At 46.2% G+C, this 21,456-nt stretch overlaps 1 protein-coding gene across 1 annotated transcript in view; it reads left to right on the forward strand.

Annotated features, from left to right (window-relative positions):
- ZAP70 (zeta chain of T cell receptor associated protein kinase 70) overlaps window positions 1–6,666 on the forward strand; it is a 30,030-nt gene extending 23,364 nt beyond the window's left edge. The window contains exons 9-13 of the mRNA XM_081895616.1: window positions 923–1,129; window positions 2,767–2,959; window positions 4,230–4,370; window positions 5,274–5,386; window positions 5,754–6,666. Of these exons, the coding sequence (XP_081751742.1) occupies window positions 923–1,129; window positions 2,767–2,959; window positions 4,230–4,370; window positions 5,274–5,386; window positions 5,754–5,871 (772 nt within the window). The 3' untranslated portion in view covers window positions 5,872–6,666. The remainder of the gene's footprint in view (window positions 1–922; window positions 1,130–2,766; window positions 2,960–4,229; window positions 4,371–5,273; window positions 5,387–5,753) is intronic.
- Window positions 6,667–21,456: the final 14,790 nt, after the last annotated feature.

Genomic DNA, 21,456 nt, shown 5'->3' on the forward strand with positions numbered 1-21,456 from the left:
ACGGAATAACAGATACAATTTTGCTTAAAACGTATATAGAAAGTGCAGTGTAAGTGATGGAAGTCAACCAATGAAATTTTATTATTGAGATATTTGTAGAATAAATTTGGAAGAAATTCTTCCAATTTTTCTTCTTCTTTCAAATTTTCTTCTTATTTTTTTCTTCCTTTTTTTTGCTCTTTTATATATATGTGTGCTTATCTGAAAGATATATGTACATATTTGCAGTATTTTGCTTTTATTTTGTAATAATTATGTTAAATATTTTTTAAATAATAATAATAATAATAATAATAATTCCTCCACATATTGTTTCCCACACTGGGGAAAGCCTCTACTTAGAGCAGGAAAGTATTACTACTGCTACTATTACTATTATTATTATTATTATTATTATTATTATTATTATTGGTGGTGGTGCTGAAGGAGCATCTCCACCCCCATCGTTCTGCCTGGACATTGAGGTCCAGCACCGAGGTCCTTCTGGCTGTTCCCTCGCTGCGAGAAGCCAAGTTACAGGGAACCAGGCAGAGGGCCTTCTTGGTGGTGGTGCCTGCCCTGTGGAACGCCCTCCCAGCAGATGTCAAAGAGATAAACAACTACCTGACTTTTAAAAAAACATCTGAAGGCAGCCCTGTTTAGGGAAGCTTTTAATGTTTAACAGACCACTGAATTTTAATACTTTGTTGGAAGCCGCCCAGAGTAGCTGGGGAAACCCAGCCAGATGGGCGGGGTATAAATAATAAATTATTATTATTATTATTATTATTATTATTATTATTATTATTATTCCAATTTGGGTGGAATGCCTCTTTCAAATAGTCTTCCAAAGAGTCCTTGAAGAGCCCAGCCTCCTTTCCCTACTTCTTCTGAAAGGCCAACTGCCACCCATGGCCATAACCTCTGCTCCCCTCCTCCCTAGGAAGCACATCGACGTGGCCATCAAGATCCTGAAAAGCGGGAACGAGAAAGCCGAGAGGGACGACATGATGAAGGAGGCGCAGCTCATGCACCAGCTGGACAACCCTCACATCGTCCGCATGATCGGGGTCTGCGAGGCAGAGGCACTCATGCTGGTGATGGAGATGGCCTCCGGAGGGTCCCTCAACAGATTCCTCTCCTCTAAGAAGTGAGTCGATCCCGCCGCAGATTGGATCTGCAGGTCCCGGGCGGGACTGCAAATCCAGTTCTTTATTTCCAAGGTTTAGGGACAACTCTTCTTCTCCAAAGAAGGTCAGAAAGCGGATGGCAGATCGACGAAGCAGTTCATCCGTTGAATAAAAGGGGCTACAAATAGGTCCAATGCGACTTCCTTTGGAATCGTAAAATTGTAGGGTTAGAAGGAACCCCGAGGGTCATCCAGTCCAACCCCCTTCCAGAATAGAAATTTCTTTGTCAAGTTCAGCAAGGGAGGGGCCTGTCTCGTCTCAGCCGGGAGGGAGTTTTACGATATTGGGATCACACTATGGAATGCTTGGCTCCTGAGAGATGTGGGCCACGGGTCTGAGCCACAGGGTACCACTGAGTGTTTATATTACCACAGAAGCATAGAACTGTAGAGTTGGGACACCTTCTGCAATGCAGAACTCACAGCTCAGGAATCCCTGACAGGTGCCCCCCCCCAGCCCCTGTTTAGAAACCTCCAACGAAGGAGAGTGCACCACCTTCTGGATGTTAGCATTCCTGCTCCCTGGTTGCAGTCATGGGATTGTTGTCTAAATCAGTGTTTCCCAACCTTGTGCCTCCAGCTGTTTTTGAACTACAACTCCCATCATCCCTGACTAGCAAGACCAGTGGCAAGGGATGATGGGAATTGTAGTCCAAAAACAGCTGGAGGCACAAGGTTGGGAAACACTATCACATGATGGTGTATGTTTTCATTCCACAGAGTGGGAAGTGACGGAGACAGGATCTTTGATGCTAGAGAGAAGAGGGAGCCTTGTTGCAGTGCTCAGTGTGTGTTTATATGTAAATACACATAGATTAGCCAAATGCTGAGCTCCTGAGTTCTGTTACGCGAACTGCACAAACGCTGCGGATCCCTGAGTGTGCCGATGTCTGTTGGCATCGGTCGCTGTGATGTTCGGGCTGAAGATAGCTTTTGAAGCTCCCGAATGATCGACCAGCAGGGAGAGAACATGCCAGTTAGGCATGTGTTTCTACCAGGGTCCTACTCAAGAGTAGGACGAGCTCCTGACACTGAGGTCATAGAATTGTCGAGCTGGAAGGGACCCTCGAGGGGTTGGACTAGATGACCCTCAAGGTCCCTCCCAAATCTGATTCTACCAAACAAAATACAAGACCTCCCTGGAAGTCCTCAGGCTAAGAAACTTTCTCCATTTTGGACTTTTTGAGTGACGAAAGAGGAAGGCTGGGCCTGGGAGGGAAATGTAACAAAATACCATTTAGCAGAATAGTATGAAAACTGTAATTTAAAGTACAGCCAGGAATTTTCATGGAGTGTTTATATTAAATAATATAATAATGGTGGTACTAACAATTGACAGAGAAGGTTGTGGAGGTAATTTTCTTCTATCTCAATCTCTTTTTTCCCCCCTCTTGCTTTTTCTCTTTTCTTATTCTCTTGATACGTTGGTTTTTATCATTCTTTCATACATGAGTTTGGATTTTATTGTTTAATATCTTGAACACACACACACACACACGTTTCCTCTTCCCTGTTCTAAAGCAATCGGGTTCTCCAGATCAGGAACCCTCATTAAGTCAGTGCCTTAACGATGGAAGAACTTTCTCCCCCTCCCCTAGAGATGAAGTCCCCGTGAATAATGTGGTCGAGTTGATGCACCAGGTGGCCATTGGCATGAAATATTTGGAAGAGAAGAACTTTGTCCACCGGGACCTGGCTGCCCGGAATGTTCTGCTGGTCAACCAACACTACGCCAAGATCAGTGATTTTGGGCTGTCCAAAGCTCTGGCCGCTGATGACAGTTACTATCTGGTGAGAAATGAAAAACGGGTTAGGGATCCATTGAAGGTCAGAGAGTGATCTGCTGGGATGCAAGAATGGTTGAGATTAGGGCTGGGCGATATCTGGTTTTCAACACCAGCTAAAAATTGTCATGCATGGATATATCACGATGTCTGAAATAAGGAAGGAGCTGGTTTTCAAATTTGTGATATATCATGAGCTAAATACCAAGATATACTGATATATCTCAATGTCTAAAATAAGGATGGAGCTATGTAGAGGCATTCACTGTTTCCCCCACATTGTGATTTTTGCAGAGCACACACACACACACACATCATGATTTGCAATATACCACCAGGTCAAGAATTATGGAACCAATATCGCGATATGGACCTGAAACCGACTTTGGACAATATATCGCCCAGCCCTCACACACATCATGATTTGCAATATATTTATTGCCAGGTCAAAAACTAGGAAACCACTATCACAATATGGACTTCAAACTGGTTTTGGGCGATATATTGATATATCGTCCAGCCCTAGCTAATATATCTAAGGGAGGGGGGCAGAAACTGCTCAACTAGATCCTGAGAAAACAAGAAGGCATTTGATTATATCGAGATGACTCCAACTACAGCATGGTTAGAGTGTAAGCAATAAGTTGTTGTTGTTGATGATGATGGCGGTGGTGATGGTGTTATGAACTAGGACCTTGGAGAACAGGGTTCAAACCCTCAGTCATGCTCACCCGGTGACTTTGGGGTGAGCCACAGTCTCTTAGCGTTCCTCAGAATAATAAAAATGGGCCCAAGGAGAGTCATGCATGCCACCTTGAGTTCCTGGGAAGAAATCTGGGTTAGAAATGGAATAAAAAACAGGTCTTGCCCATTGAAATGAATTTCTAATGACTTACCTCTGGATCTGAGCTGTTGGGAATCACAACTGGGGAGAGTTGCTGCCATTGCATTCAGAGGTCAGGGCATATTGTCGGACGCCATGAAGATAGGAGGGTGGACTGGATGGGCCCCCTTTGGCCAGATCCAGCAGCCAGGCTCCTCTGAGTTTCTTACGTCTGCTAAATAGAGCTTCCATGGGCAGAGGCAGTCTACCTTAGAATGACGGGGAACAAAGGAGGGAGGAAGCCTTTGGTTGCCCCTGTAAGGACAGCATGCTGGGCTAAGGTGGGGCCTGTCTCTGCTTGGGGAGAGCGAGTCGTCCACCCGTCTTCTCCTTCTGCACCACACACATGATCTGGCGATTCCTCACTGCCCCTCTTCTGTGCCTTTCGATGCAGGCCAAGACAACAGGGAAGTGGCCGTTGAAGTGGTACGCCCCAGAGTGCATCCTCTTCCGAAAGTTCTCCAGCAAGAGTGACGTCTGGAGTTACGGTGTCACGATGTGGGAGGCGTTTAGCTACGGACAGAAACCCTACAAGGTGAGCACCCCTAAGCTGAGTAGCTCGGGAGCCCCACACCCTGCGACATTCCACCAGGCTCACCATATAGAAAACTGCTGGCACATTCGCAAACGAAGCAGAATCTGCTTTGGTTTCTAATTGGACAGGGGACTGCATTCTTCTGCACCGCAGGGGGTTGGACTAGATGACCCTCGGGGGTCCCTTCCATCTCTACAGCTCTATGATTCCATAAGAATCCATCTATCTGTCCATCAGAATCTATCTAAGGTAAATTTAAAGGGATCCCTGACCATTAGGTCCAGTTGCAGACAACTCTGGGGTTGCGGCGCTCATCACGCTTTATTGGCCGAGGGAGCCGGCGTATAGTTTCCAGGTCATGTGGCCAGCAGGACTAAGCCGCTTCTGGCGAACCAGAGCAGCGCACGGAAACGCCGTTTACCTTCCCACCGGAGCGGTACCTATTTATCTACTTGCACTTTCAGGTGCTTCCGAACTGCTAGGTTGGCAGGAGCAGGGAATGAGCAATGGGAGCTCACCCCGTCGCGGGGATTCGAACCGCTGACCTTCTGATCGGCAAGTCCTAGGCTCTGTGGTTTAGACCACAGCACTACCTGCGTCCCAAGAATCTATCTACCTATATGTTTATTCTTATTTAATAATATATATAATATTTATTATTTACCATGCAGTTGTTGTTGTTGTTAGAGCACGAGACTTAATCATACGCATTACAGGGGGTTGGACTAGATGCATAGCTGTCAACGTTTTCCTTTTTTTAAGGGAAATTCCCTTATTCCAAGTAGGATTCCTCGCAAGAAAAGGGGAAAGTTGACAGCTATGACTAGATGACCCAACTCTATGATTCTATCATTCTCTGCTCTTAAGACAAACCAGTCAATTTCTCTGCCACCATTCTACTAGAAAATGAAAGGACCGGAGGTGATAACATTCCTGGAGGAAGGGAAGAGATTGGATTGCCCCCCCAAATGCCCCCCCGAGATGTACAAGCTGATGCAGCAGTGCTGGACTTTCAAGTAAGACCCTTCTCTAGTGCTCTAAATTAGCCAAACCCTCTCAAAAACCATACAGGGATGGCAGGCCAATATCTGGGATTCTTTTAGTTAAAAAAACATTTATTCAAAAGCTACAGTACAGCTTTCCCCACTGCCATAAGATCCCAGAATGATCACTCTGTGAGCCAAGGAATACCCACGCCTGATATCTGAGACGGGGAATGCTTCTTCGTGCAGAACGGAGTTAACTTGCGGAACTCCCTGCTGCAGGGTTGGGAGAGGCCAGTGCAAGTACGAATCTCCAGGACGCCGGTGCCTTTTGCAACCTTCAAATCTCATTGGCAAATATGCAGATCTCCCACTTAATTTTCTCTCCTTCGTTTCCCAGGTGGGAAGACCGGCCGGACTTTTCCACGGTGGAGACGCTCATCCGAACCTATTACTACAGCATTGCCGCCCGGACGGAGGAAAGGCAAGAGGAGAAAGCAAAAACTACGCCCAATTGAGCTCCGGACACCCACCCAAATCCCTCTGCAGCCAAGACATCTTTCCGCCTTTGGGAAGGGATGCTTCGCAGGCTGCGCTGTTTCTCTGCGGCTGCAAATCGAGAGTTGGTGGAGACCAAGCTCAGTCGGCCCTCGCCCAGGCCCACAACCGCCTGCCTTCTTGTGTGAAACCAGCCCTCCTGCCTGTCCGCTCCCTCCCTCATCCTTGGTCTTGTCTTGCACAGCTTCTCTGCCTCTCGTTGACTCTGGTGCCACCTACTGGCGGTCCTCCTCTTGTACACCGCACACTGTTGATCCAAATTCAGTAGTGGCTCCAGGTTCCCCTCTCCCTTCCCCCTCCCTCAGCGAATATGAACATGAGAGCCTGCTGGATCAAGCCCATCCAGTCCAGCATCCTATTTTCGCAGTGGCCACCATGCAAGCAGGATCCGTGCGCAAGAGCCCCCTCCCCTCCTTCACATTCTGGCAACTGTTGTACAGAAGCATCGCTGCCTCTGATTGTGGAAGCAGAGCCTAGAGATTGTGTCTAGTAGCCTTCATAGAATACAATTCATTGGAAGGGGCCCCAAAGGCCATCAAGTTCAAGAGTTATCTGTTTTGTTATACATAATGTACTTTTTATTGAATTTCCTAATTTTTCCAAATGGACTTCAAACTAAATAGTTGCATTGTTTCATGTATTGACTCCCCGCCCCACCTCCAATTTTTTCTGTTCATACCCTTTTCTACTGCATTATAAATCAAACCCAAATGTCTAATCGTTTATCATTTTTCTTTCGCTGCTCCGATCTTGAATCCTGCCTGCGATTTCTTTCATTCTTTTAAATATACAGTAGACACTCAGGTTGCGAACGTGATCCGTATGGGAAGCAGGTTCGCAACTTGCAGTGTTCGCAAACCGCAGCGCCATGTCTGCGCACACCCCGGCTGTGATTCGGTGCTTCTGCGCATGTGCAAAGCGTGATTCAGCACTTCTGCGCATGTGCAAGCGCTGAAGCCCGGAAGTAACCCGTTCCGGTACTTCCAGGTTCTGTGTTGTGCACAACCCGGAAAAATGCAACTTGAAGCGGCTGTAACCCGAGATATGACCGTACTCCAAAAAAAAAGAGGCCTCCATTTTTCTATAAAAAGTGCACCATTTTGACCTCTTAATATTCCTGTCCTCTTTGCATAGTCACAGAATTGTAGGGTCGGAAGGGATCCCAAAGGATCATCTAGTACAACCCCCTGCAAAGCAGGAATCTTTTTGCCTAGCATGGGACTCAAACCCCCAAACTTGAGAGCCTCAAACTCTACCGACTGAGCTATACCAGTCCATTGAGTAATCTCTTCACTTCGAAACCCTGCAAAGGAAAACCCTCTAAAGGAAATATAAAGGAGGATGAAAGCATTAAGATTATTTGTGTGCATAGTTAAGGATCTCCCTCACATTAATAACTCACCTCTTGGATATTTAATTTTTCATTTGTATCTTCTAAGATGTTTAATCAAGGAGTTTTTTTAAGGGCTAAGGTCACTCGGCCATTTCCCCCCCCCCTGCGGGGTCTCAGAGCAGAGCCCTCACCTCTGATCAAAGCAAGAGGCAAGCACAACACATCTGAAAGGACAGGCAGCTGTCATCTGCTAACATGTGACCAACCCTTGAGAGATAGAGATCTGATGCATTTTAGTTACAGGTGAATGTTTTAGGTTCTGACTGTAAAGTTATATTCTTGTTTGTTTAATTAGGGGATAGGGGGTGGTGGCGATTGTGGCAGTGCTCATTTATGGTTTCGTAAGAACCCTCGAGGGACGCGGGTGGCGCTGTGGGTAAAACTGGTGATCCAAATTCAGTAGTGGCTCCAGGTTTCCCTCTCCCTTCCCCCTCCCTCAGCGAATATGAACATGAGAGCCTGCTGGATCGAGCCCATCCAGTCCAGCATCCTATTTTCACAGTGGCCACCATGCAAGCAGGATCCGAGGCCTAGGACTTGCCAATCGCATGGTCGGCGGTTCGAATCCCCGCAATGGGGTGAGCTCCCGTCTTTCGGTCCCAGCTCCTGCCCACCTAGCAGTTCGAAAGCACGGCTAAGTGCAAGTAGATAAATAGCGGGAAGGTAAACGGCGTTTCTGTGTGCTGCTCTGGTGCTGGCTCGCCAGAGCAGCTTCGTCATGCTGGCCACGTGACCCGGAAGTGTCTGCGGACAGCGCTGGCTCCCGGCCTATAGAGTGAGATGAGCGCACAACCCTAGAGTCGGACACAACTGGCTCGTACGGGCAGGGGTACCTTTACCTTTTAAGAACCCTCAAACATTATAAATCACAGAATGTACCGTATTTTTCGCTCTATAACACGCACCTGACCATAACACGCACATCGATTTTAGAGGAGGAAAACAAGGGAAAAAACATTCTGAATGAAACAGTGGATGTATCATTTTTGTGCTTCATGCTGTGGCCAGAGACATTTGATCTGATGGTGAATTTGGGGTGACCCAATGCAAAAATCCTGAGAATCCCTGTGGATCCATGCTTTGTAACCACATTTTTGCACCATTGCAGCCCCAGGCAACAGTGGGTGCGTGATTTTGGGGGGGGGCAGGCTGTAGCAAAGCAAGGACCACAGCCGAAAAGGTCTTTTAAAAAGGCAAATCTGAATAAGTTGCCAGTCTAGGGATGGGGGGAAAGATTGATTCAGTTCACACCCAAAGAGAAATCTGTCGAATTTGCAGTTTTGGAAGCAATCTGAGACCCAAAACACACAAATCTTTCAAAATTCACAGGTATCTAAATTTTGTGGCATGGCTTGCTGACACACCACCATTGACAGAAATGGCATACAGTGGTACCTCAGGTTAAGTACTTAATTCGTTCCAGAAGTCCGTTCTTAACCTGAAACTGTTCTTAACCTGAAGCACCACTTTAGCTAATGGGGCCTCCTGCTGCCGCTGCATGATTTCTGTTCTCATCCTGAAGCAAAGTTCTTAACCTGAAACACTATTTCTAGGTTAGCGGAGTCTGTAACCTGAAGCGTATGTAACCCGAGGTACCACTGTATTAGGGGAATATGTGCACAAAAAATAATACATTGTGGAAAATAAAATCCTCAAATTCATTATAAAAGGCTCAGGACTGCAATAATCCAGAATGCTGCAGCCAAACTGGTGACTGGGAGTGACTGTTGGAGCCATATAACAACGGTCCTACATTGACTCTCAGTACATTTCTGAGCACAATTCAAAGTCCTAAACAGCCTTGGCCCTGTATACCTGAAGGAGCGACTCCACCCCTATCGCTCAGCCCAGACACTGAGGTCCAGCACCGAGGGCCTTCTGGCTGTTCCCTCTTTGTGAAATGTGAAGCTACAGGGAACCAGGCAGAGGGCCTACTTGGTGGTGGCGCCCTCCCTGTGGAACGCCCTCCCATCAGATGTCAAGGAGATTAAAAAAAAACCTTATAGAACTTTTAAAAGACATCTGAAGGCAGCCCGGTATGGGGATGTTTTTAATGTTTGACATTTTAATATTTTTTATATTTTGCTGGGAGCCTGCCAGATGGGCGGGGTATAAATAATAGAAATATTATTTACCATAGAATTGTAGAATTGGAAAGAACTCCAGTGGTCATCTAGCCCAACCCCCTGCAATGCAGGAATATCAGCTAAAGCACCCATGACCGATGGCCATCTCAGGTTCTATTGCATTTTTAATATTTTGTTGGGAGCCGCTCAGAGTGGCTGCGGCAACCCAGTCAGATGGGTGGCACATAAATATAATAATAACAACAGCATTAATAATAACAATAGCACAACAATCTTATCTAGGACTTGTCCACACTTCCAGATGTTGCGTGCCTAGGAAGCATGGCTCCAAGCAGTTTGCCCCTCTTTCCCCCTAGGAACGCCCCTTTTAGTGCTAAACCAGAGAAAAACCGATGGACACTTGATCTGATTCACCAGCAGACAGACAGTGGGGACTTCGATGTCCACCTTACATCCTGTTTCTCTTTCTTCCATTCAGAAGCCAGTGCAACTTTGTGGAATTTGTGCGTATTAAGTCCCCTCCCACCCCACTCCTTTTCCATTTCATTCTGAAACTACTCCCCTGTCTTCCCCAGAAATTACTTTTCCGTTCCAGAAAGCCCGCAGAAACTCCTGTGACGTAAAAGTTTCGAATTCAGCCATTGCTAAATAGGACACCCATGAATGAATGAATGAATGAATGAATGAATGAATGAAATCTTCATGTCCTTGTTATAGGAATTCTAAGGTTTTATATACAAAAAATAAAAGTTCATAAACATACAAGGCAAACACATACATATGTATATAAACCACGTGTCTGAAATAGTACAGGAGAACAATCCCAAAGCCATTTGGACTCTCCCAAATTGACCGCAAATATTTCTCTGCAAGGAGGAAGGAAATGGGAAAAGCTTTCCAATTGTCTTTGGACTGTAGGGGCTTCCACCTCCCTTTGCAAATACAGTCTGGCAAGTATCTGTTAAGCTGAGCACACAATCAATATGTGTAAGAGATTCAGGAAGTATTTACCATCTCCAAGGAATGGCCAGGCTTCCCAGAAAAGGCAATTGACAAGGCATGATTGATCAGGTCTCCTGGCAGACAGGAGAGAAGCAACGCACTCAAATTTCTGCTGGAGACCACCTCCTTCTGTGATGTATGTATGATGTTTTAGGGGGGTGGTCTTGGGCTCCAGGGTGGGCAATTTCAAAAGTCTATATAAAGGCTTGAGCACCATTGTTCAGGGTTCCTCCTCCCTCCTGAGTGTGGCGAGTGAGGACCCTGTTGCAACAGATTAATAAAGATCAGACTTACTAGCTGCTTTGCTTCTCAATATTCTCTGGTTGGCCTCTGTTATTTTTCTCCTTCCGACAGAGAACTAAGGACTCTATACTGGCTCTTGGGTGCCCCATAAGGGAAAGGGGGCAGTCCCCCCCCTTATAGCACCCTCCAATATTTCTCCAATGAAAATAGGGATGCCCTATTCCATGTGGTCCAGGGCACAGGAGCAAATGTTGGGTTGAAAAGTTTGCAACCTGCGTGGCTGCCTCGCTCATCTGATCGTTGGCGCTCTCTCTTTTTCACACACAACTTCCCCAGTGACTCATTTCCCACCCTCTGATCTTAGAAATAAACCTGCTGCCCTGTGGATCAGCCACTTTGACCCGGTCTGTCCCCCCCCCTTCCATCTGGGGAGTCGGGTTCAAAAGGGAAATGAGATCTCCACTTGCGCCCCTTTTTACCGCCTCCCTCCCTTCCCTCCCTCCCTCCCTCCCTCCCTCCCTCCCTCTCTCTCCTTCACATAATTGTGAGATGCTCACCCGTTTTTCTTAGACTGGAGACAGACAGACAGAGTTGGGACCTTTAGACGTCCCCAACCCACTGGGGGGTTTATCTTAGAAAGATCGCGGGAACCCTGTTCTCATCTTCCAAATGTCGGCAGGTAAGTTGGACTTCCTCCTCATAGGGATGAGCTAGAAATCAAATTCAGTTCGCCCTCAGCGGCGGACCTATCAACCTTTTCCTATATAAGTTTTAATTAATTTTTTTCCATACATTTTTACCATAACCTTCAAATCAAATGCAGTTTCATAACTGACTTCCTCCCCTCAACAATTACTCAAACCTTTTCTACTGCACTATATCTTTATCTCTTACAAAAAATGTTTATCTATTACAATTTTTTTTCTTCTGCTGCTTTCATCTCAAATCCTGCCTGAGATTTCATTTGACTGTAATGTTGTTGTTTTTTAAAAAAATAGTCCATGAGAGGCTTCTATTCTTCTGCGAAAAGTTCATCATTTTGATCTGTGCCATTTCTGATAGTCCATTGCTTTCAAAAGCCGCTATATTATTATTATTATTATTATTATTATTATTATTATTATTATTATTATTATTATTATTTACCTTCTCTTCTTTCCATTCCTGCACATACAATATTCTAGCTGCTGTCATCATATATATGAATGATTTGGTCGTTTTCTTTACCTACTGCCATTTCCCAATGAACGAACCGAAACTCGTCCATCTTCCAAAATTCGCACGGCACAAATGTCGAAGGATGGCATACGATTCACAGGATTGTACGGTTGGATGGGGACTCCCAAAGGTCATCTAGTCCAACCCCCCATTATATACATTGCTTTGGTTATATACCTTTGTCCTCAAACAGAGAGATAGATGCATCAAGTCACAGTCGAGATTAGTCCTGCTCAGGACAGGCCTAACAAAATATTTTATTTTTTATGATCACTGCATGGTTCTTTCTCTCTCGTTCTATACTGTATATTCCTTTGGTTCCATACAGAAATATTTATATTCAATCTGTAAATTAACTCAAATAACTCCCTTGCTAACAGCTACCCGCTTAGTCACAGTTCAAGGCTTGGAGGAGGCTTCAATGTACTCTATTATAAATCGGTTTTTAAAAGTCATACTTAGAGAAAATGACCCACAGACTCCAGGTTCTCAAAGGGAAAGTGGATCTGTTGGACTTTGCAGCTGTCTGATGGGTTTGGGGCAGCCAATTTAATGACCAATGCCATCCAAATACAATTTCGCCTTGTGCTGGTTTTTATTATATGATATATATATATATATATATATTTGCTTTCACGGGTACAGGAATGCAGGTTTTGGTGTCCTCGGGTGTCTTCCCGTGTAAAAGTTGGGGTGTCTAGGCGACGTTTCGACGAGGTCTCACTCGTCATCTTCAGGCTGGTGCTTTCGGCTTCTTGTTACTGGAACAGAGCAGGATCTCAGTGTTTGAGTTCCTATAAATACTGTTGAGGGGGTGTGGTGTATAGCCTCCAATGTTCTCTCTGCCCAGAACATTGGAGGCTATACACCACACCCCCTCAACAGTATTTATAGGAACTCAAACACTGAGATCCTGCTCTGTTCCAGTAACAAGAAGCCGAAAGCACCAGCCTGAAGATGACGAGTGAGACCTCGTCGAAACGTCGCCTAGACACCCCAACTTTTACACGGGAAGACACCCGAGGACACCAAAACCTGCATATATATATATATATATATATATATATATATATATATATATGCTTTCGTAGATTTTCACGGGTACAGGAATGCAGGTTTTGGTGTCCTCGGGTGTCTTCCCGTGTAAAAGTTGGGGTGTCTAGGCGACGTTTCGACGAGGTCTCACTCGTCATCTTCAGGCTGGTGCTTTCGGCTTCTTGTTACTGGAACAGAGCAGGATCTCAGTGTTTGAGTTCCTATAAATACTGTTGAGGGGGTGTGGTGTATAGCCTCCAATGTTCTGGGCAGAGAGGAAGTTCCCAGGCTAGTGTGCCTTTTCTTCTTTTGTTCCTTAATTACTTGAGGGATATCTTGAGGGATATATATATATATATTCCACATAGAAATTTACATTTGCTATTCAACAGGTTTTTTTAATATAAATTTTTATTAGTTTTTTAACATACCATTTCCAACATACTTTTACATCTTATTCAATTTTTTTGACTTCCACCAGTCCTGTCTGAAAATTTTCCAATCTAATCTCTTAGTATGCATTTCTTATTTTCCCTATTTCAAACTCATAACCAATATCCCTATCTTTTTCTATGCTATTCAACAGTTCTGTTCCAATTCAACAAAACTTCCCGCTCACCCAACATCAATGCTTTTAACTGAAATTGCACACAATTGCGTTTTAAGGTTCCAGTCCTCAGTGTCTTATCTGATTTCATCCTCTCTAGCACATTTCTTAATACATTCTGCTGTTTTCTTGCTCTTCGAACCCTGCTGTGGTCTTTGCGTATGGGAAATAACTTTTCGTATAGTCTAGGAATGGGTCCCAGTCTTCTTTAAAAGATTCTAAATCTGGGTTTAGTGCTGTCAGTTTTGCCATCTCCAAGTATTTCAATTTTTTGAGATTTCACTATTATTCCCAGAAGGAAGGATTCTGGCCCCTTGGGAAAAATCACTTTACTTTTTTTCTTAATTTCATTATATAACATACCCAATAAAAGTTTTTGATCCGCTGTTTAGGTCTTTTTTTGGAATAGTGCTGTATTGCTTCCTTTGTACAAATTTCTTCTACTTGTTCTACACATTTTTCCATCTCCTTATCTTATACCTGGCCATGCTCAACAGTTTCTTCTCATTCTTTCTTTGTCAAATTATTGGAATACTTCAGACTTGCTTGTTATACATTTAAGAAAATAATAAGAATTTTCAAAACAGCAACAACCAACCTGTAAATAAAGAGATAATTAGGTTGGGTCATAGCCAAGGGTAATTTCCCCCAGGTTAGACTGATAGAAATATGTTATTATTTTTATTTATGGAAGCAAACCAAGGATGGTTCTGTGCATATATGTCTATAAAAATAACACACACACACTCCTTTGGTTCCATGCTGTACAAATATTTTATATTAAATCTTTAAAGAAAGAGATAACTAGGTCAGGTTGTAGCCAAGTTTTGTCCTACATAGGTAGACCAACTAAAAGGAACAAAAAAAATTCCTTCCAGTAGCACCTTAAAGACCAACTAAGTTAGTTCTTGGATGAGCTTTCGTGTGCATGCACACTTCTTCAGATACACTGAAACAGAAGTCACCAGACCCTTCTATATAGTGAGAAGGTGGGGAGGGGTATTACTCAGAAGGGTGGTGGGAATGGGTGATTGGCAGATAGCTGTGATGAGCCTGTTGACGACTCTTAACGACTGCAATAGGTCTTACCGGAAAAAGCAAGGGGTGAGAAGGTGAAAAATGGCTTTGTCATGTATAATGAGATAAGAATCCAATGTCTTTGTTCAGACCAGGTCTCTCCATTGTTTTAAGTTTGGTAATAAGTTGCAATTCAGCAGCTTCTCTTTCCAGTCTATTTCTGAAATTCCTTTGTAGTAAAACAGCTACTTTGAGATCTTGTATAGAATGTCCTGGGAGATTGAAGTGTTCTCCTACTGGTTTCTCTGTCTTGTGATTCCTGATGTCAGATTTATGTCCGTTTATTCTTTGGCGTAAGGTCTGGCCTGTTTGTCCAATATAGAGAACTGAAGGACACCATCTGTAACTAAAAGGAACAGACACTGCAAATTTATGTTTATTGTTCTCAAGGGATCTCCTCTGAGTATAAATTTCTGCAGCATTTAGTGAATTCTGTTTTAAAAAATTCTCACAAGACTTCTTTAGAATTATAGTGTGGATTTTTCCTAACACACATTTTTCTAGGCAGTTTTGACTAATGTACCCATTTTCTGCAAGCAATTTCCCCTAACACAATGTGTTCTTGTGTGCTATTTTCACTAACAAGTTAATTTAAAAACAGACTCCGCCTGCCTAAACATATGCATTTCTGGAAATGCAGATAAGTGCAAATTTCAGATAAAATTCAGATTGGTGCAAATTTCAAAAGGTAGCCCTCTTTCGGTTCTTGTACTGCTTCAGAAAGTACGAATTTGATAGTATTCAGATGCAAACTGAACCCAATTTCTTTCCCCATAGAAATCAACAAGTTTCCTCTCAGGACAAGCTTAGTTCATGGGTAGGCAAACTAAGACCCCGGGGCTGGATCTGGTCCAATCACCTTCTAAATCTGGCCTGCGGACGGTCCAGGAATCGGTGTGTTTTTACATGAGTAGAATGTGTCCTTTTATTTAAAACGCATCTGGGTTATTTGTGGGGCATAGGAATTCATTCATTATCTTTTATCAAAATATAGTCCAGCCCCCCACAAGGTCTGAGGGACAGTGGATCGGCCCACAGCTGAAAAGGTTTGCTGATCCCTGACCTTAGCTGAATACAGTGGTACCTCGGATTAAGAACTTAATTCGTTCCAGAGGTCCATTCTCAACCTGAAACTGATCTTAACCTGAGGTACCACTTTAGCTAATGGGGCCTCCCGCTGCTGCCAAGTCCCGCCCAGATTTCTATGTTTCCCGGTCAATCTTGCCATCTCTGCGTAATCTAGTAGTTTCATCTGCCAGTCTGCCTCTTGTCATCTTTCCATCTCTGGGCAAACATCATACTTGCAGCCGTTTTGCACACAATATTTCAACTGTGGTCTCAGCCTGGGTTATTATGCCAGCAGTTTTATTTGCCAACGATCCCTAGTGTGCAATTTAGTGGGCAACAACCTAACTAATCTGCAGATATTTAACCTGCCATCGTGGGTTGCAAGTTAGCTGAATGTTTCGTTGCCATGCACTCTCTCTGTGTGTCCTTGTTCTTTGATAAAGTGGAATTTATCGACCTGTGGTGGAGACATCTTCCAAGCACCAGCCTCATTTCATAACCCCCGATTTCCTCTTCTCCCACGCCAGTTACCGAAACTTAGGTATCTGTAAGAGATTGACAAAACAATCTGTGGTTTGCTCTGGCAACGGTGAGATTGACGTTTCCATGGAGAAAGGTCAACTAGTTCGTGGCGAAAAGGCATCTCTTCTAGGGAACTGCCATTCGCCTTTCGTTTTGCGAGGTGGGTTTTGTTCCAGGCACCGTTCCTTCCCAGCAGCTGATGTGTTTGGGGGAACAGGGCAAATCGGCCCCCAAGTCCCACCCAGATTTCTCCCCCAGGTGACCCCAAATGACGTCCATAGAAAGAAGAGTTGGCGTGTTTATATTTTCATTCTGAGCTGAGCTGGGGTTCTGTAGTAAGAACATAAGATGAGGAGTCCTGCATTACCGGGGCTTGGACTGGATCTTAGAACAGTAGAATCAAGAACTGTAGAGTTGGAAGGGACCCCAAGGGTCATCTAGTCCAACCCCCAGCAACACAAGTCAGCTAAAGTGAATTCACATGCCAGTCTCAGCTCCATTCAACTGTTCCTCATAGGGCTTGGCTTCCAGACCCTTGATCATGTTGGTTGTCCTCCTCTGCACACCTTCCAGCTTGTCAACATCCTTCTTAAACTGTGGTGCCCAGAACTGAACACAGTTAGGCTTGCCATATTTCAAAAAGCAACATTCCTGACACCCTCAAAGTTGTTGAGCTTAGCAGATGAGGCACGCTTAGCAGGGCTTTATGAATAACCGCCCCCCCCCCGGTGGATGACACCCACCGGCTTTCTTGCCACAGGACTGTGACACCGCAGGGTGATGGCCACCCTCCCAACTCTGACAGAAGTGGTCTGAGCAAGGCAGAATAGAGTGGTACTATTACTTCCCTTATGAGGGACGCAGGTGGCGCTGTGGGTTAAACCACTGAGCCTAGGACTTGCCGATCAGAAGGTTGGCAGTTCAAATCCCTGCAACAGGGTGAGCTTCCGTTGCTCGGTCCCTGCTCCTGCCAACCTAGCAGTTTGAAAGCACGTCAAAGTGCAAGTAGATAAATAGTTACCGCTCCAGCGGGAAGGTAAACGGCACTTCCGTGTGCTGCTCTGGTTCGCCAGAAGCGGCTTAGTCCTGCTGGCCACATGATCCGGAAGCTGTACGCCGGCTCCCTCGGCCAATAAAGCGAGATGAGCGCCGCAACCCCAGAGTCGGCCATGACTGGATCTAATGGTCAGGGGTCCCTTTACCTTTTTATTACCTCCCTTGATCAGGACAGTCAACTTCTATAGGTGCAGCCTAGAATAGCATTAGCCTTTTACGCTGCTGCATCACCCTGTGGACTCATGTTCAGTTTGTGGTCCACTAAGATCCCAAGACCCTTTTCACAGGTGCTACTACTTAGCCAGTTGTCCCCCATCCTATATCTGTGCACCTGGTTCTTCCTGCCTATGTGCAGAACTTGACATCTCAGGGAAAGAGAAAGTGTGTGAAAGAAGGAATGAGCATATATTTTATTTCTCTCTCGATCTAGTCCACATTATCAGCCAGATGTAGCACAAATGGCTTAAATTTTCTGTTTGACATGGTCAACCTTTCCACGTGACACATTTCCTATCACAAGACTTTTGTGCAGCTGGACCCAAAGCAAGTTCTCTCAAAAATGAGTCTGGGGGATGCTTTAGCTGAAACGCCTGCACTGCAGGGGGCTGGACTGGATGACCCCTGGGTGTCCCTTCCAACTCTACAATTTTTTGATTCTATTATTCTTTCTGCCCATGAATCACCCAGCATTCAGCTTGGCTAGATATTTGCAGGTTCTTGTGTTTCAGAAGTTGTGAATTCGACAGATTCAATAATATATATATTTTTAAAAATAATTTTATTATTTGTACCCTGCCCATCTGACCGGGTCGCCTCAGCCACCAAATTGGAGTCACGAAGCAGAGAGGGCAGTGTGAGGTTCTGGTTGTAAGGTGTGAAACAGTCTGGGTTGTGTGGCTGTCAAAACAAAGGACGTACCTGTTGCCAAGTCAGTCTGTTAACAATAGCTGAGGTTTGTGGCTTGCAGCCGTGCGCTCGATGCTTGCGCCAGAGGAACCCTTGTCACGGCACAGCAATGGCATCCGTCTTTCACAGCCCACCGGAAACCAGAGACGTTCCTCACACCATCCTCACTCCTGATCACAATGTGGTCGGGGCCGGAAACCCAGAGTTCTAGGCTTGGAGACGGAAACCTGGGATCCCATGGCAAGACACACGCTGTCCAGGACTGCAGGTTGAGAGCCTGAACTCACGAGGCCAGGAGAGTGTGGTGCAGTGGTTAGAGTGATGGAGTAGGAGGGGCAGACCCATTTGACTGTGAAGCTCAGTGGCAGACCCCATTTCCCAGGGACACTCCTGGATTTACAGCCCCAGTTCCTGATTTGATCCCGGAATGTCCAGTTTTTCCTTGTTGTCATTTAGTCGTGTCCACCTCTTTGTGACCCCCTGGACCAGAGCACACCAGGCACTCCTGTCTTCCACTGCCTCCCGCAGTTTGGTCAGACTCATGTTAGTGGCTTCGAGAACACTGTCCCACCATCTCGTCCTCTGTCGTCCCCTTCTCCTTGTGCCCTCCATCTTTCCCAGCATCAGGGTCTTTTCCAGGGAGTCTTCTCTTCTCATGAGGTGGCCAAAGTCTTGGAGCCTCAGCTTCAGGATCTGTCCTTCCAGTGAGCACTCAGGGCTGATTTCCTTCAGAATGGACAGGTTTGATCTTCTTGCAGTCCATGGGACTCTCCAGAGTCTCCTCCAGCACCAGAATTCAAAAGCATCAGTTCTTCGGCGATTAGCCATCCCTATTTTCACTGGAGAAATATTGGAGGGTGTGGAGTTATGCAATCCCCATGCCAAGGAGATAAGTCATGATACAACCTTTAGAAGGCACCTAAAAGGGGGGGGGGGAAATATGGGACGCTGGTGGCACTGGGGTCTAAACCACTGAGCCGAGGGCTTGCCAATCAAGAAGGTCGGTGTTTCGAATCCCCACAACGGTGTGAGCTCTCATTGTTCAGTCCCAGCTCCTGCCAACCTAGCAGTTCGAAAGCACGTCAAAGTGCAAGTAGATAAAAGGTAAATGGCGTTTCTGTGCGCTGTTCTGGTTCACCAGAAGCGGCTTAGTCCTGCTGGCCACACGACCCGGAAAAACCGTCTGTGGACAAACGTTGGCTCCCTTGGCCAGTAAAGCGAGATGAGCGCCGCAACCCCAGAGTCGTTTGCAACTGGACTTACCTGTCAGGGGTCATTTATCTTTACCTGTTTAAAGGGGGGAATGGGGATGTTCCAGGATCAAATGAGAAGCCGGGATGGCTTTCGTAATTCCCTGGAAAATAGGGGCACTTGGAGGCTATGATCCTTGCCTTAAGAACCTCCACATTTCATTGGATGACTCGTCCCTCCCCAACCCACCCAAGTGCCAGTTTTTTTCAAGAGTTTGTGATTTCACGCTTTCAGGTGGTGCCCAAGGAGCTGAAGAGGAAACCTCCTGCGGGCGAATGGGCGCGAGAGAAGCTGGTGGCAAAATGATGATTTGTCCCTTGATGGAGGAGGGGTCACCCCCTGCGCCTCCGCTGAGTCCGTGTCCCCTTCAGCGCCAGCGACACGACGAGGCAGCAGAAAAGCCTAGTAAGGAACGGCAGACCTGAAACGAGGGCAAGGGGACCGTGGCCCTGAAATATAATGCCTGGCAAGAGGCTGTGAGGCGACAGCTGGCCATGATCCCCTCCCAATTATCATGGAATTATAGAATTTTAGAGTTGGAAGGGACCCCACGAGTCATCTAGTCCAACCCTCTGCAATGCAGGAAGCTCAGCTAAAGCAACCAGGACAGATGGACTAAGGGGGCAGTGAACCAGGGATGGGGGGAACATGGCCCCCCAGATGTGATTTGGAATGGAGGGCTTGTTTGAACAAGGACAACTAAAACTGCCTTGCATCATCAAACCAGTGGTGCATCTAACTCAGTGCTGTTGACACTGGCTGGCAGCAGCTCTACAGGGTGTCAGGGCATCAAGTGCAGATGCCATCAGGGATGGAAGCAGGGGGCCATTTGCATGCTGAACCCCTGAGCTATTGTCCCTCCCATAAAGAAAACGTAACATCCTAGTCCTCATGGTCCTGAATTTAAAAAGTCGATTTAAATTCGAACCTTTTACTCACCGGGCCAGTATTGTCTACACTGACTGGCAGCAGCGCACCAAAGTTTCAGGCAAGGGGGATTTCCAGCTCTACTGGCAGAAATGCAGGCTCAAACCTGGGACTTTCTGCAGAGATTCTAGTCCTCATGAATCTCGGGGCAGGGGGAAGGTTGAAATTAAAGGGGAAGCTGCCTTATTCTAACCTAGTGTCGTCTTCTCTGAACAGCAGCAGGTTTCCTGGGGTCTTCCTCAGATTTCCCAGCAGGGGCACAGAGTTCCGCCCGACATTGTGGGTGTGATGTCACACGTGTGACACACATGGGAGACGTCATACATGTCAGAAGGCTGTGAGGATCAGCAAGGCCTGCCGCCACCGTGGGGAAAACCAGCAGGGCCTGGCCCCTCAAGATTGGGGGGGGGGCTCAGTTTCATCCCCAAATACTTGAGGGGCGGTGGCTGAGGTGTCCTCAGCCCCATAGAATTGGCATCTATGTCTCCCAGGGGACTGAACCTAGAACCTTCTACCATGGAGCTAAGCAAAAAAAACTCTCTTCTGCCTTTGTGCGCATATTCAGCAAAGCTCCCCCTTTCATAGAATCATAGAAATGTAGAGTTGGAAGGGACCCCATGTGTCATCTAGTCTAGCCCCCAGCCAGGCAGGAATCTCAGGCCAAGCATCCCTGATGGCTTTGACGAAGCGAGATTTCTCACCCCTATCAAACCCATTTTTCTTTCTTTCACAGAAGGCAGTGAGCGGACTGGGGAGGGTTTCCAGGGTCCCCGTGGGGTCTTCAGCCCCCTCGCCGTTCGCCCCACAACAGGCCCTCCCCCCAAGGGGGCTCTGCGGAGGAAGCGGGAGTTCACCCCCGATGACAAAAAGGACACCATCTACTGGGAGAAGAGGAAGAAGAACAACGAGGCAGCCAGGCGGTCCCGGGAAAGGAAGCGCTTCAACGATTTCGCCATCGAAAGCCAAGTGGCCACGCTCCAAGAGGAGAACCTGCGCCTCCGCTGGGAGGTCCTAGAGCTGAGGGCCCGGTTCAGCCTCGCCGACTTGGAGGCCCACTGTGCCCAGCAAACCCCAGACCCCCAAGTCTTCCCTCTCCTTCCCAGACAAGACGGGGGCTACTCTAGGGCTCGTCATGACCCCCAAGCAACTCAAG

Source organism: Podarcis melisellensis, assembly GCF_964234715.1.
Source record: "Podarcis melisellensis genome assembly, chromosome: 18".
Taxonomy (NCBI): Eukaryota; Metazoa; Chordata; class Lepidosauria; order Squamata; family Lacertidae; genus Podarcis; species Podarcis melisellensis.